General features: G+C 39.5%; 1 protein-coding gene across 1 annotated transcript; it reads left to right on the top strand.

Annotated features, from left to right (window-relative positions):
- Positions 1-2,641: 2,641 nt before the first annotated feature.
- Positions 2,642-5,937, top strand: LOC121998552 (G-type lectin S-receptor-like serine/threonine-protein kinase At4g27290). The gene is made up of 7 exons (XM_042553523.1): positions 2,642-4,063; positions 4,135-4,251; positions 4,333-4,472; positions 4,570-4,783; positions 4,944-5,181; positions 5,279-5,429; positions 5,512-5,937. Exons 1-7 carry the CDS (start codon positions 2,710-2,712, stop codon positions 5,818-5,820), a joined length of 2,523 nt encoding a protein of 840 aa, XP_042409457.1. The 5' UTR covers positions 2,642-2,709; the 3' UTR covers positions 5,821-5,937.
- Positions 5,938-16,899: the final 10,962 nt, after the last annotated feature.

Below are 16,899 nucleotides of genomic sequence, written 5' to 3'. Positions count from 1 at the left end.
AGAACGAATGATTCTCAAAATAACCAAACTGTAAGGATACACATTTGTATGATCCACAAAAACTGATGTCAGGACGACCCGTGGTCACACAAAGAATCTGAGGCAGAAAAGGATGTCAAATGTAGAAATTAATATCATAGGGTGTCGGTGTTAAAATCAGTAGAAAAGGATGTCAGTGTCGAAATTGACAACATAGGACTTCGACATCGAAATCGACAGAAAATAATGTCGGCGTCGAAATTGGTAGGGCAGGACGTCGGCGTCGAAATCGACAGAAAATAGATGTTGGCGTCGAAATCAACAGCAGCAGGACAGAAAATAAATGTCGGCGCCGAAATCAATAATAGCAGTGGGAGACGGCAACGGCAACAGGAAGCAATAATAGGGGGCGGTAGAAAAAATTAGGTCAGAGAAGAAGATTCACTCTAATACCATGTAGAAATTAAGAGAAGGAAAAAACTAACTATATTATTAGATCTTAAAATTGATACAGAGTATAAGGTCTTATATAGTTAAGTTAAAAAACCATAAACTCTATAAAAAAAGTTCAAATTGTCCTAAAAACTATAAACAAATAAATATATAATCTAACAGATCGATTAAACATAAGACTCTCTATGTACGCCCGGTCAGGTAAAGCCCGGACGGACTTAAAGACACGTGGTCTTATAAAACTCTTAGTATAAGATATGTCGGATGAAGACCGATTGAACATAGACTTCCCTTGTATGCCCGGCCGGGTAAAGACCGGGCAGGCTTAAAGGCACTTATCCTTAAGAAACTCTACATGTCCACTCGATCGGACATAGGTCGACTGGGTTTAAGCTACCTAATGTCACATTGTCCTTGGGATAAAGTTATAACATACATGATCTATCATATGATTTCTTGAATAAAGCTTTGGCAAGCTATGAGCATTATATTAATCTCTAAATAGATCTCTATAGTATTTAATATATGACAGAATAAATTGATATTATGGCAAGTAATACGACCAGCCTTGTGAGCCGACCAAGATATATTCAGTAGACCAGCAGACAACATTATGACAACCTATCAGAACTTGTTGGGGAATATTTCTTTAGGGTTTTCTTCGAAGACTATTATGTTTCTCATATTAATTATAGCAGAGTATTCTCTTAACCGCCTCAATAAGGGTGCAATACATAAACGACAAAAAAGGTACATCTGTAGGTAGAAAAAAGATTTCTCGGATTATATAAAACACCCAAGTTATACTTTCTTTCATCTTCTAACAAACTCTGATGTACCGGAGACCACATCACGATCGCGGAGGTTATGTGAAGTGGTATAAAAAGGAGAGTCATCTTCGTTGGCAAGGCACACGCAATCATTTGCATTTGAACCCTATCTTCTCACAAGCATTTTTCTTACTGTTCTTCATCCACCTTCTGGAGATCGAACTGACTTGAGCGTTGGAGGGCTTAGCCAGAGATCCCCCACCCCGGTTCTAGGTCACTAACACTTTGTTGGATCGTCTAATTATGTGCAGGATCATTAAGGAGCTTCATCACAGATCGAAAAATTAATTATTCATCAACCAACCTTCTACTTAAGTTAGTGCATCATCTCCTCACCCTTCAGACAGGATCAATAATATTAATATCTTAAATGATTCAATATTATTAATCTTATGATAAAATATAAATCAATAAATAAATTTACCCTCTTATAGTGACACTTTATCTGAAAAAGGTCAGGTACTTTAATTAAATATTTTATATCAACTGAAAATTGAGCGAAGACGGATTAAAATAAATACCAAGATACCAACTAATCCATAGCGGCTGAATTTACTTGTAATCTCTGTATTGATGGGAGTACTCTGCAAATATTTAATTTTAAGAAAACTACTTTATTTTTACTTACCAAGTCAAGGAGGATTGAAAATGATAAGGAAAGTGTAGTTATTTACACACTTTGTATACTGAATTCTGATTGTTTGCCAAAGAACGATTAAGAAAATAATTTGTTATTCATGTATTGATCACGGTAATAAAACCCAAAAGAAAGGTAATTATCAAGTTCAATATTGACAGAAAACTATCCAAATTAATTAGAAATTTTCAAATATACTAACAATATTAAACATTAACGGCTTCTTAAAACATTAAAATACTTAAACATCTGTATATATGAACAGTCAATTTGTAATTTTAAAAATTCAAAGCATGTCGAATATTTCCATGGTCAGTGCTCCACGGAGAATTTAATTTTGTCAGTGAGTAAAACATATAGTTCATAGATTTTTTAGAATATGTCTGAGCCCCTGAGTCAATGATGCATCGTGCATATCCCCTCAAGATAGTGAATGATACCATAAATTCCATTTCACATTTGTCCTATAGACAAATCAAAGAGAAAACTCCAAAGTCAAAGTCAAAATCAAAAACATTATTTAAAAAAATATATTAAGGCTCCGAAGTAAAAAAAAAAAAAAACTATTATTGATAAAAAAAATTGTTCTATGTTCGGAGATTTTTTTATTTTTATTTTAAATACTGTTTTATTCTTTTTTTATTCGACGTATTCAAATTTTCCGCTAGAATAATCTTGAGGTACTGATTTAATCTTACGAAAATTTCCTATAACACACGCGGAGATCTATATATCCGGACTGTAGCATCGGCAAACCTCCTTAACCATGAAGGCAAGATTGAACTGTAGATCATACATAGTTATACAAACATGGTCGATGTAAGATTTTCATGTATCATTAAATTAGTTATTTTTAATGTTCTTCCAATATCCTTGACCATGAAGGCAAGGATTGTCTGGCTCTGCTCCTTCCTCTTCTTCCTCGGAACAATTTTCTTCTCTCCCTCCATTGCAAGCGACACCCTGACCGTCTCCACTCCTCTCCTCGACGCCAACAGAACAACCTTGATCTCCGACGGCGGCAGATTCGAGCTTGGATTCTTCAGCCCCACCGGCTCCAACAACCGCTACATAGGCCTATGGTACCACAGCATCTCCGACAACCAAACCGTGATATGGGTCGCCAACAGAAAGAATCCGGTCACCGATCGCTCCGGCCGTCTCTCTCTGACCAGCGACGGAGCACTCACGATCACCGACGGAAACTCAACCGTCGTTTGGTCCTCCGACTCGCAGACAGCTCTCGAGAACCCCGTGGCGAAACTCCTTAACACAGGAAACTTCATCGTCCGAGAGGCCAGAGCTGCAGATTCTGACGGCGCGTGGCAGAGCTTTGAGTTTCCCACCGACACGTGCATCCCGGGCATGAAGGTGGGGTGGAATCTGACGAGCGGGCGCAACTACAACCTTACGGCGTGGACGAGCGAGAGCGATCCGTCACCGAGCAATTATGCGATCGCCATCGACTACCACGGCCAGGCGGTTATAATGGATGGCCAGCTACTGCACTGGCGGGGCGGCCCATGGAACGGCTTTTGGTTCAGCGGCGCCGACGTGATGCAACGCGACAACTCCCTCGGCATCGGCTTCGACTACGTGACCGGACCCGACCATGCCTTCTTCTCCGAGTACTTGATTGACCCCTCGGTCATCGACCGGCTCGTGATCAACACCTCCGGCACACTGCAGCACTTCATCTGGATCCAAGCCAGGCAGCTGTGGACGTTCGTGGGGTTCCAGCCTCATGACGAGTGCGACAGCGTGGCCCGGTGCGGCCCTAACGGCGTGTGCCACCCCGAAGGGTCGACGCTGTGCAAGTGCCTGCAGGGGTTCGCCCCTCGGAACAACAGCGAGGGACTGGACGGCTGCGTCAGGATCACGGCGTTGGACTGCGTCAACGGCACGGACGGGTTCGCGAGGCAGAGCAGCTTGAAGCTGCCGGACACCGCGACGGCGTCGGTGGACTGGAGCGCGGTGAGCCTGGAGGAGTGCAGACTCCGGTGCCTGCCGAACTGCTCCTGCACCGGCTACGCGCAGGCCAACCTCAGCGGCAGCGGCAGCGGGTGCGTGCTCTGGTCGACCGATCTGACGGATATCAAATTCTACGAAGGCGGAGGAGGGCAGGATCTCTACGTCAGAGTAGCAGCAGCCGACCTCATGATCAGTGAGTTCGATGTACAGTTTGTTCGATCACAATTTTAATTTCCTCCAATGATCTCGTCGTTTCTTGCTCAGCCACGGGGAGAAATCACGGGCATAGGAGTCCTGCAGTGGCCATCATTGTGGCCTCAGCTCTGGCTATTTTCCTTGTGGTATTCGTTGTTTATTGCCTTTGCAAGAGGAAGAAGAAACGTACGTGATAATGATCTATGGCGACATCTAACTACTTCGCGTTGAATTTAGCATAATTAATGAAACAGTCGCTATTTGCAGACGGAAATTACTTGGATGATGGCACAGAAGAAACGGATTTGGATCTACCACTCTTTGATCTAGACACCATTACAGAAGCCACCCAAAACTTCTCGCCCAGCAACAAACTCGGACAGGGAGGCTACGGACCAGTGTACAAGGTATTCTTTTGACTATATATCCCAATCAAAATTACCTGCCTAAATAATCCAAGCTGAGCTACATTTGGAGATCCGATATGACGATGGCAATTGGCAGGGCAAGTTCAAGGATGACGGGCAAGAGATAGCCGTGAAGAGGCTCTCCGAGACGTCGAGTCAGGGTGCCAATGAGTTCAAGAACGAGGTAATGGTGATTGCTAAGCTTCAACATCGAAACCTGGTTCGACTTCTGGGATGTTGCATTCAAGGGAGGGAAAGGATGTTGATCTACGAGTTCATGCCTAACGGAAGCTTGGATGCCCTTCTATTCGGTTAGTTCTTTCGTACGTGTTCAGCTGAATACACTTCAGTCGATCGTTCCCCATACTTCAACTGTCAGTTAGAATTTCAAGTGCAATCAAGCTACTCTTCTGCTTGCCTGATTTGGTTGATGCTAATGGAGTGTTAATTTTGCTTTGGTTTCTCAAGCAGATCCGGCAAAGAGTAGGTCGTTGGATTGGAAAACACGATACAATATCATAGTTGGGATTGCACGAGGACTTTTGTATTTGCACCATGATTCTAGGTTAAGAATCATCCATCGGGACCTCAAAGCTAGTAACGTTCTTCTTGACAAGGATATGAATCCTAAAATATCAGACTTTGGAATCGCTAGGATATTTGGAGGCGATGATACAGAAGTTAATACGATGAGAGTTGTTGGAACTTAGTAAGTTTTAATTTCGCTTAATCATTACTTTCGTGTACAAATGATTTGCATCTAAATTTGGACTTGAATTGATGATGTTGATTTCATATTAATACAGTGGATATATGTCACCCGAATATCTCATGGACGGAATATTCTCTGTTAAATCTGACCTATTTAGTTTTGGTGTATTAATACTTGAAATTATAAGTGGTAAAAAGAATAGACGTGTTCATCACTCTTCGTTCCTGGTGAATCTTCTTGATCATGTAAGTAGAATGAGAATTATTCTATGAGATTTTCTTTCACATTTATTCTTCTAATTAATTCATTGTAATTGTGTTGTCTTAGATTTGGAGCTTGTGGAAAGAAGGTAAAGCATTGAACCTAGTCGATGAATCAATCGGAGATTCATTTCCGGCAACAGAAGTATTGAGTTGCATAAAAATTGGCCTTTTATGTGTTCAAGAGCGACCAAAGGACAGACCAATGATGAATTCCCTGTTGAAAATGCTGGACAGTGATATTTCTCTTTTGCCGGAGCCTACTCAGCCTGGATTTGTGAATTTAAGAGGTCTATTCGACTCTGAATCATCATCAACAAACAGATCGAACATCTCCAAGAATACTGTTTCACATACATTGTTTGAAGGTCGTTAATGGATGCTCACTGTTTCATGTAAGGATGGCTCAAATTTTAAAATTCGAATGTATAGTATTTCATATGTAAGAATTAGAACGAGTAACTAATAATTAAAGCGGTTTGAATTCAGAATTTTAAAGATTTAAGTTCATAGAAAGAAAAAGGTCTCTTCTTCTGAATGAAGCTTATTCAATACAAGACTGTGATAATGACATATGACCAACTAATTACTTTTTATTCCAAGGAAGAATTTTCCCTACATTTTTTCATTAATGATAATTCTGACTCTTAAGTTTATAACAAGCTTAAGCAGAATTGGAAGACAGAGACAAACTTGTTCCTTAAAAATTAATGAAATGAAGCTGATTCAATTTAAGGCAGTGACACCGACATGTGCCAACTTATTTAAAATAACTATTACAATATATAAAATTAAATTATTTTTTAGTTTAGTTTGATAATATCAAAAAAATATTTAAATCAATTTGATCAATATTACATATTTTTAATTAAAATTATTTTAAATAATATTAAAATCACTTTAAAAATATTTGTCCTTTTAAATGGTTATCATAATAGCTTCAGTAGATGTCAATTAGTAACTAAATATTACAATAGTTATAGTAGTCAATTAATTATTGACTGTAATAATAATTTTATGATAATTTTATAACCCTTGGAAAATTCTATCCGAAGCTGGAAGGCACCTCCAGCATGGCAAATCTTATCACTGAAGATAAAATTTTATCTTCGGCTAACAGTTAGGGAAGACGTACGCCTTCGCACTCTTCATCGAAGACACTTTCCAACCATGGAAGGCGCCTTCCATAGGGCAACTCAGCTGAAAAGCTGATCTCTTCACGTAGTTCTTCGCATAGGTGATTCTCCGGCTAACTAGAGTTGAGCTCACCCGAACTCAACTCTAACCTTCTCCTCGAGCAGGCTTCCTTCCCGACTTCTTATCCCTCAAATGTCGCGCACGTCCTTCTCGTCCGCCGGTGTACTCTTTCGCAACATTTCGTCCTTCGGATGCACTGAGCCCGTCGACTCTCTTCCCGTGCCATCCTTCTCGCTAGCTGCATCTTCCGCTCGACTTCTTATGTTCCTAAGCTTCTGCACGCTTAGACACAAGGATCAAACACAACATGACCTAACTAAACTTGATTGACCACATCAAAACTAGCTCGGGTACTAACAATCTCTTCGTTTTTGATGTGCATCAATCTAAGTTTAAGTTAGGGTTAAAAATGCAATGAAATAATATAGTAAAGTAATGAATTAAACAAGTTAATTATAAAAATAAATATAAGGATAAAAATTATAAAATTATGGGAATTATCCTAACTCTCCCTTTACTTTTACTTATTTCTCCCTTTTGATCACATAAAAAAAAAATCAGGAAAAAATTTAGAAAAATAAAGTAAACGGTTAGAAAAAATTGAAAAACTTTTCGAGAGGTACATTACAACGATTACCAGTAAGCTAATATATATATTTTATAAATAATTTTAAAAAATATTTTACTTTTACTAATTAATCTCCTATTTTGATAAAAATAATGTTAAAAATTATTTATCAATTTTAAAAAAAAAATCCTGAAAAATTTTGTCAACATCATCTAGATAGTGTTAGATCAGTATAAAAATTCACACAATGAAAGCAATGAAATACTTTGTATTTGAAAAGAAATAAATTTAAATTTTAAAGTATGATTTTTGTTAATAATTTTAAAAAATAACTCAACAATGAACAAAATATGAAAAAAAAATTCTGTTTATACATTAAATCATCAGATAGCATAGAAAAAAATTTAACTCGAAATATAAATAGAAAAGTTTAAAAAAATTCTAATTGAGAAAATATCTATCCTAATAATTAAAAAAAAAAATAGAGTTTTAATCTAAAAAAAATTGGAACCCAATATAGTTTCTTGTCTACTAGATTTACTAAAAATTTAGGAGATACTTAATTTTTAAGAATTTTCTTAATTAGTCCCTGGTAATTTCTAATGTACCAGTTGATTCTACTATAATTTCTAAACTTTGGTTGAATGTAGTTAGAGCATGCATGGTAATCTTTTAATTTCTCTATTTATGTTTTCAATTTTTCATTTTCTAACTTTAAATTATCAAACAATTATAGTGAACATGCATTGACTAATTGTTTTTTCAAATCAATATTTTCTTTTTATAATTTGCACATATTTTTAGAAGGTATTTTGATAAATCCAAAAGATTAATTAGGAGATAGCACATGTACCTCACCTACTCGTGTTCTGATACTCCTCCTTCGTGGCTGCTTTCTTCAGAGGATCCTCCCCCCTCGTTAGTGCTCATCTCTGAGGAACTTTCAATGTCTTTCTGGTGGTCTGCCATCAAGGCTAGTTTAGCATAAGCCTCGATCTCAGATTCAGAGGACGACAATTCATCCAATGTTGCCTCCAGATTCTTGTGCTTTAATCTTATTGGTCTTTTGTCGGTGTCCTCCTTCTTCTTCAGTTCAGGGGAGTTGTCATTGATGTTCCCTTCTCCTTGGCAGCTGTAGCATCGTACCTTCCTTTTGCTCCGAAAGTATTTTTTCACCTGTGACTTATTAAATTTATTAAATTTAATAAACTTACTAAATTTTCTTACCAAAATGTTGCTTCATCTTTGTTGATTGATGCTTCAGAGTCTAGATCGTCTGTTCTTACCTTTAGGGCAATTGTCTAACTTGGCTCATTTGATTCTACACATCTAAATTCGTGAAGTTCTAAAGTGAAAAATAAACTTTCTAATGTACTTACCTCTAGATCTTTAGAAATATAATGTACTTTCTAATGTCCTTGGAAAGGCATTTAAGATGTACCTTAGAGAATCTTGATTTTGTTGCCTTTTCTCTGAGATTCGTAAATCCGGTGATTAGCTCCGTTAGTTTAGAGTGCAGTTGCACTACTGATTCTCTTTCTTTTAGCCCAAGGTTCGTCAGTTGGTTCCATAACTGATTCTATTTTATGAGCTTGGCTTCGGACGTACCTTTGTGTAATTTAAGGAACTTCTCCCAAAGTTCCTTTACTGATTCGTAGGCACCAATTCTGCTGACTTCTTGTGGAGCACGTTCAACAGATGGAATTCAGCTCGTCCATTTGCTATGAAGTCTGCTTGCTCTTTCTTTGTCCATGAGTACTCTTCTTTTTCAGCTCCTTGTTTGTCCTTGGGGGCTATAAAATCATATTTTAAGTGCCTGAACATTGAGTTTAAGTGCTAATTTGGTCAAACATTATTTGGATAATGGCTTGGTAAATATATCAGCAATTTGATTTTCAGTAGAGATGTAAGAAACTGAAAGTTGTCGAGTCGCCACACGCTCACGAACAAAATGAAAATCAATCTCTACATGCTTGGTATGAGCATGAAAATCAGGATTTACACAAGATAAGTTGCTCCAATATTATCACATCATATTTTAGGCGTAGCATTTAAGGAAAAGTGTAATCCAGAAAGAAGAGATTGTAGCTAAATAATTTCTGACGTCGCGTTAGCTATACTTTATATTCAGCTTCAGTACTTGAGCGAGAGACTATTGGTAGCTTCTTTGAAAGTTAGGAAATAAGATTTCGCCCAAAAAATATGATATATCCACTAGTAGAACGTCTATCTTCGGGAGATCGAGCCCAACCTGCATCATTGTAGGTAATCAACTCTCGTGAGGACTGACGATATAAAAGAAGACCATGTAGAATAGTGCCTTTGAGATATCAAAGAATTCTCTTAACACCTTTCCAATGGTGTTCAGTAGGAGCATGCATAAATTGACAGACACAATTCACAACGAAAATAATATCGGGTCGTGTAATGGTAATATATTGTAGGGCACCAACAATGCTTCAGTAGATTTGAGGGTTAGACATTAAAGAGGATGATGAAAGTGCAGTGAAATCATCTTCAATGATTGATATGGAGATAGGACATGCACCATCCATTTTAGCTCGTTGTAGAAGTCCAGTAATATATTTACTTTGAGAAAGAATATAACCTTCAGAATGTGAAAAAAACTCTATGCCAAGGAAAAAAATTACCAAGATCCTGAATAGGAAACTTTTGACGAAGAAGATGAAATAAAGTAGTTATGCAATTTTGATCACTACCCGTTATTAATATATCAACCGCATAAATCAGAACAAATATTGAAAATCCTCATTATATTTGTAGAATAAGAAAAAGTCAATTTTTGAACCAGAAAATCTCTGAGTATGAATTGACAGAAGATATTTTTTTCCCGATTTTATTTTTGTCTTTTTTTCCTTTTACTGCTCTGTTTTTTTTTCCTTTTTTTACCTCTTGTTTTTTCCCTCCTTTTTGGTTTTTTTTTGTGCTTTTTTTTTCTTTCTCTGTTTTTTCCCCTTTTTTATTTTTATAACAGAAACGGAAAAAAAGGGATAAGGAAAAAACATAATAAAGGGAAAAATAAAATGAACTAATAACAACTTTGTCTTGTTACGATTGATGTTGTCGAAATTACTGTTGTCAATGGAAATGACTCTAATACCATATTGAAACTAATAGATGAAGAAAATAAATAGAATAGAGAATAATTATTTCATTAATATTACTAAAGTTAATAGATTTATTTATATAAGTTGTTTAAAAAATAATGGAAAGATTAAATATTACATACAATTTATAAGCATAGCAATAAATATAATAGATTTGGAAGTATCATTTTTTGCTATTTGATTAATATCGATGTTGATTGTGATGTCAAATATAATAAATTTCAATGGATTAAAATCAATTTGAGATTATTTTTCATTATCGTCATGACATTATTCGATTTGTTCTTTAGGTTTTAGGGTTTAGAGTTCATATATATACACTGTTAGGATCGATGATCGCGGCTAGAGAGGGGGGGTGTGAATAGCCGACCCCAAATTCTTCGTTTCTTCCTACGATTAGGGTTAGCGCAGCGGAAATGAAACCGTAGAAACGAAAAGGAAGAAGACAAACCTCAAACTCGATAGATGTAACGAGGTTCGGAGATATACTCCTACTCCTCGGCGTGTTCGTAAGGTGGACGAGCCCTATCAATCCGTCGGTGGATGAGTCCCCGGAGAACCGGCTAATAAGTACTCCTTTTGGGTGGAGAAACCTCGCCACAATAACTTGCAACAGCAATATGGAAATACAAAGAAGAGCAAGAACAAAATACACAATGAATGTACAAATACTCGCTTGCCTTCTCGTTGACTGAAATCCCGGATGAAGCACCAACTTCACGGATGAATGCCAACAAGCAACTCAGTCGAAGAAGCTCACCCGAAGCTTCGGAGTTCAGCAAAGCTCAAGAGCACAGCAGTGAAGAAGCAGAAGCTTCGGACCAAAGGAAGAGTGAGAGAGTTACCGCACTGTAGAAGCCCTCAGCCCTCTTATACCTGCATCCACCTGCGAAGAAGAAGCCAGAAGACAGAAGAAGACAGAAGACCGTTGGCTCACAACGGATAGTTCTGGACCGATCAGGCTGAAGCCTGATCGGTCCAGGGAACCTCTGATCGGTCCTGGGGACCGATCAGGATAAGCCTGGACCGATCAGGCTATGTCATGATCGGTCCAGGAGGAGTCTGATCGGTCACTAGGACCGATCAGCCTTTCTCCTTCTTCTCTTCTGTTTGCTTCCTGATTGGTCTTCAGACCGATCAGATAATCCACAGAAGCACTCTATTTGGTTACTGATCGGTCACCAGACCGATCAGCCGTATCACTGGATCGGTCCCCAGATCGATCCAAAACTTGGTTTTTGCCCAAACCAAGTCTCAAGCCTTCCAAACCAACATCCGGTCAACCTTGACCTGTTGGTATATCATGCTTAGCATCCGGTCACTCCCTTGACTTGCACAACACCAGATGTCTGATCACCCTTGATCCATCTAGATTTTCCCTTGCCCGGCTTCACTCACCAGGACTTTCACCTAGCTTCACTCACTAGGGTTTTCACCTGGCTTCACTCACCAGGATTTCTAATCTGCCCGGCTTCACTCACCAGGACTTTCCAACTGCCTGGCTTCACTCACCAGGACTTTCCCACTGCCTGGCTCCACTCACCAGGACTTTCACCAACTGCCTGGCTTCACTCACCAGGACTTTCAATTTCACCTAGCTTCACTCACTAGGATTTTCACCTGGCTTCACTCACCAGGATTTTCCCGACTGCCTGGCTTCACTCACCAGGACTTTCCGAATTGCCTGGCTTCACTCACCAGGACTCTTTCTCTCACCTAGCTTCACTCACTAGGATTTTCACTCTGCCTAACATCCCAGTTAGGACTTCCCAGTCAAGTATCCGGTCAACCTTGACCTACTTGACTCTTCTTCATTCATCCTGATCAGACTTTGATCAGTATCTCTCCGCATGGACAACTGCACTTGCATTGTGCATGTCTACATGTCTTTCTGTATTGTCAAACATCGAAACCATGACCAAGGTTTACGCTTGGTCAACTAGGTCAACCTTGACCTACTGGAAATTGCACCAACAATCTTCCCCTTTTTGATGTTTGACAATACCTTTAAGTTAGGCTAATCCAATAGCCTCAACTTTCTTCATGCCACTAGGTAATGAAACATAAGTTACAACCTTACATTCTCCTTCTAAGAAGGCAACCTCCTTCTTAGATAATGAAGGCCTAACTTAAACCCTTCATTCTCCCCCTATTGGCACACATCAACAAACTCTCCCCCTGAAGAGTAAGTTATTGTCGTTCACAACTTCACTCGTTGTGATCAACAAACTCTCCCACTAACTCCAATGTTCTTCCTTGAACATTCTCTAATTCTCCATTCTCCCCCTTTTTGACACACATCAAAAAGAGTGAATCAAGGTCAAGAGTTTCTTCCTAATGAAAGTCACATACCTTTCATTGAAACCCTTAATTTCCCCCTTGATATTAAAGTCAACAATCAACTAAGTGATAATCCCATATCACTCATCCTCAAACATAACTCCCCCTAAAAGTCAACTCCTCCTTGACTAATAGGTAACACTCCCCTTAAAAGTCAACTCCCCCTTGACCATTGCACCAACAATGTCTTGGAGAGTTTCAAACCTTTAGAACTCTAAAACACCAATTCCCGAGCTGAAATTTCAGACAACCAGTCGAATTTCAGCAACTTGGCACGCCCTGATCGGTCACCAGACCGATCAGGCCTTCACTGGATCGGTCACAGTGACCGATCAGGCCTTCACTGGATCGGTCACAGTGACCGATCCAGGCTCCCCTGGACCGATCAGAAACCCTTCTGATCGGTCCACAAACCTGATAAAGGTCTGATAAGTTCTGATTTCTCTCCACGAAATTCAGAAACCTCTAGAAAATTATAGAAAATTCCAAAAATTATGAAATTTTGAGGATACATTCCTCATAACATATACTATCATGGAAAAATAATTTTCTATGAAAATAACTTCCATTTTTCAATCTTGATACAAAGTTCAAAAGTCTTTGAAATAGCTCAAAGTTAACTTATCTTTGTATCAACTTGTTCAATGATGAATGCTATCACTAGAAAAGCTTCATCAAGGTTTTTTCAAATCAATTTTGAAATGATTTTAAACCCTTTAATTTGGGACCACAATCTTAGGGCTAAATGTACATGACTTGTACACAAGCTTTCCCTATGATCCCCCAATTAGAATTAGGCTCATCTAGGTACAAGAACTATGCACCTTGATCCTAACTCACAATCCTAATATCTCACACACATCTAAGGTGTATCAAATACATCCAAGTCAATTTTGATGTGAGATATGGGTTTAGGTTAGCTTAATCTAAGTTCTCATGCATTTTTCTAAATAACAATTTGATCTCCATATCAAATTGTGTTTTAGTCCTTAAATCAATTTCATTGATCATCAATGCACAAGATGATGACATGGCACATAATTGTATCATAAATGGAAACATATGCCAATGTCATGATGTCATGGCATAAAGTATGAAACTTAAATAAAGCATGACATTTAACTAACCTAAGCATTATCATGACATTTTAAATGATCATAAAATAAATATGATGTCATGACATGGCATATGGCAAACAATATATGGCAAATAACATATAAAGGTATAGAAGATACCTAATTCTAGCCTTAATTGCCATTTTTGATAGTTTTGATCATTTTGTCATAGGTTTTATATTCCTAAGTGTAATAGACCTAAAATCATATAGCAAAGATTTTTAGATCAACTATGTGCCAATTAGATTGACTCTAGAAAACTCCTCAAATGTGATTGGCACATCCTTAATCACCTTAGGAATAACTTTCCATTTCATTTTCAAGCCTTGATTACACCTTGAAAATTCCTTAAGTGCCACCTTTTGCCATGATTAGGTTAACTACCTATTCAAGTAAGGTTGACATACCCTAACTCATCTAGCGTGATGAAATCACGCTCCTAGGAACCCAATACCTATTGGAGCTCATTGGGTTCACTAAATATTCACTAGGGATGTCTTCCCTAGCAACCCTCCTAATGACCCTCCTAGGCTTTAAAGCCTTGGTCATTTGGGACTCATCAAGATCCACTCTAGGGGTGACTCCCCTTGTGACCTTGGTGATGGTCTTTCTAGCCCTAGGTTTTGTTCCATAATCTAATGGAACATTGTGATAAGTGGGCTTGACCACTTGAGATTTAGGTTTGTGACACAAACCTTTCTTGTCCTTGGACATTAGTTTTTGACCCTTAAACCCTAGAGATGACTTCTCCAAGTTCTTAAGAGCCTTTTCCAAAGTATCAAGTCTTGACCTCAAGACTTGATTCTCCTTCTCTAATACCTCAATTTTTAATTTTTCATTTTTCTTTGAGGTATTCCTAGGCATGTGTCTAGTTGTTTTGGGGTTTCTACCTAGGTTCTCCTTAACCTTAGATGAGTTAATCCTAGGGTTGACATTTCTAGTATTTTCCTTACCTAGGTTAACATGTTTTGCACCTAAGCATGTGTATCGATTTCTAATGTTATCATGCTTACCATTATTAACAATTGCAACAAAACTACTAGCATGTGTCTTATTGCAAGATTGAGACTTAAATGTTACCTTAGGGTTTGCCTTCGCTCCCCCTATTGACGTGCTCGGTCTTTTGTCCTTGTGAGGTTGTCTCCCCCTCGGACATTGACTCCTATAGTGTCCCCTTCGCTTGCATTGGAAGCACACCACGTGCTCCTTGCCCTTGCGTGTTGGGACTCCGGCTCCCTTGACCTTTGGCGCCGGTGGAGTCTTTCTAATCCTCTTTGGACATTTACTCTTGTAATGTCCAAATTCCCTACACTCAAAGCACATTATGTGTAATTTATTTGAACTTAAATTGCTTGAGTTACCTAGGTTGAGGATGAGCTCTCTCCTTCATCCCTTCCGAAGGTAGAAGCTTCTTCTTTTTGCTCCGATCTTGAAGAAGAACTCTCCTCCTTTTCTTCCTTAGATGTTGAGTGGCCCTCAACTTCTAATTCCATGCCTCCATGAAGTGAGCTACTTAGCTCACTTGACTCCTCTTCATGACTTGAAGTGGAGCTTCCCTCATGGAACTTGGCCAAGTTGTTCCTCAACTCCTTGGCATTGTTGTAACCACCTATCTTACACAAAATATCGTTAGGTAATGAGAATTCAAAAATTTTCATTACCTCGTCGTTGATTACGGATTGGTGGATTTGTTCCTTCGTCCACCTCTTCTTCTCAAGAATTTCTCCTTCTTCATCCCTTGGAGGAACAAAACCTACTTATACATAATTCCAATTAACTAAGTTAGTCATAAGAAAGTACTTCATTCTTACCTTCCAAAATGCGAAGTCGTCGCGATCGTAGAAGGGTGGAATGGTGATGTCTTCTCCGAGTTGATCCATCTCTAGCTTGTGCTCCCTCGGGTGTTAATCCGGCGAAGAGCGACCTCGCTCTGATACCACTTGTTAGGATCGATGATCGCGGCTAGAGAGGGGGGGGTGTGAATAGCCGACCCCAAATTCTTCGTTTCTTCCTACGATTAGGGTTAGCGCAGCGGAAATGAAACCGTAGAAACGAAAAGGAAGAAGACAAACCTCAAACTCGATGGATGTAACGAGGTTCGGAGATATACTGCTACTCCTCGGCGTGTCCGTAAGGTGGACGAGCCCTATCAATCCGTCGGTGGATGAGTCCCCGGAGAACCGGCTAATAAGTACTCCTTGTGGGTGGAGAAACCTCGCCACAATAACTTGCAACAGCAATATGGAAATACAAAGAAGAGCAAGAACAAAATACACAATGAATGTACAAATACTCGCTTGCCTTCTCGTCGACTGAAATCCCGGATGAAGCACCAACTTCACGGACGAATGCCAACAAGCAACTCAGTCGAAGAAGCTCACCCGAAGCTTCGGAGCTCAGCAAAGCTCAAGAGCACAGCAGTGAAGAAGCAGAAGCTTCGGACCAGAGGAAGAGTGAGAGAGTTACCGCACTGTAGAAGCCCTCAGCCCTCTTATACCTGCATCCACCTGCGAAGAAGAAGCCAGAAGACAGAAGAAGACAGAAGACCGTTGGCTCACAACGGATAGTTCTGGACCGATCAGGCTGAAGCCTGATCGGTCCAGGGAACCTCTGATCGGTCCTGGGGACAGATCAGACCCCAGTCTGATCGGTCCCCGGACCGATCCCTCCTCTCTCTTTGCTTCGTCTCTGATCGATCGTGGAACACTCATAGGCTACTGTTTGGTTACCGATCGGTCACCGGACCGATCAGTCCGTATCACTGGATCGGTCCCCAGATCGATCCAGAACTTGGTTTTTGCCCAAACCAAGTCCCAAGCCTTCCAAACCAACATCCGGTCAACCTTGACCTGTTGGTACATCATGCTTAGCATCCGGTCACTCCCTTGACCTTCACAACACCAGATGTCTGATCACCCTTGATCCATCTAGATTTTCCCTTGCCCGGCTTCACTCACCAGGACTTTCACCTAGCTTCACTCACTAGGGTTTTCACCTGGCTTCACTCACCAGGATTTCTAATCTGCCCGGCTTCACTCACCAGGACTTTCCAACTGCCTGGCTTCACTCACCAGGACTTTCCCACTGCCTGGCTCCACTCACCAGGA

This window comes from Zingiber officinale, chromosome 6A, assembly GCF_018446385.1.
Source record: "Zingiber officinale cultivar Zhangliang chromosome 6A, Zo_v1.1, whole genome shotgun sequence".
Classification (NCBI taxonomy): Eukaryota; Viridiplantae; Streptophyta; class Magnoliopsida; order Zingiberales; family Zingiberaceae; genus Zingiber; species Zingiber officinale.
The sequence above is the reverse complement of the archived record's forward strand: the minus strand, read 5'-3'. Positions and strand labels throughout refer to the sequence as shown.

What these genes read in the sequence shown, in the direction of transcription:
- LOC121998552 (XM_042553523.1), top strand. Translation starts at nt 2,710, where the DNA reads ATGGTCGATGTAAGATTTTCATGTATCATTAAATTAGTTATTTTTAAT. An exon ending in TTGCAAGAGGAAGAAGAAAC is followed by an intron (nt 4,252 to 4,332) that starts GTACGTGATAAT and finishes CGCTATTTGCAG; the next exon opens with ACGGAAATTACTTGGATGAT. An exon ending in TGGTGAATCTTCTTGATCAT is followed by an intron (nt 5,430 to 5,511) that starts GTAAGTAGAATG and finishes GTGTTGTCTTAG; the next exon opens with ATTTGGAGCTTGTGGAAAGA.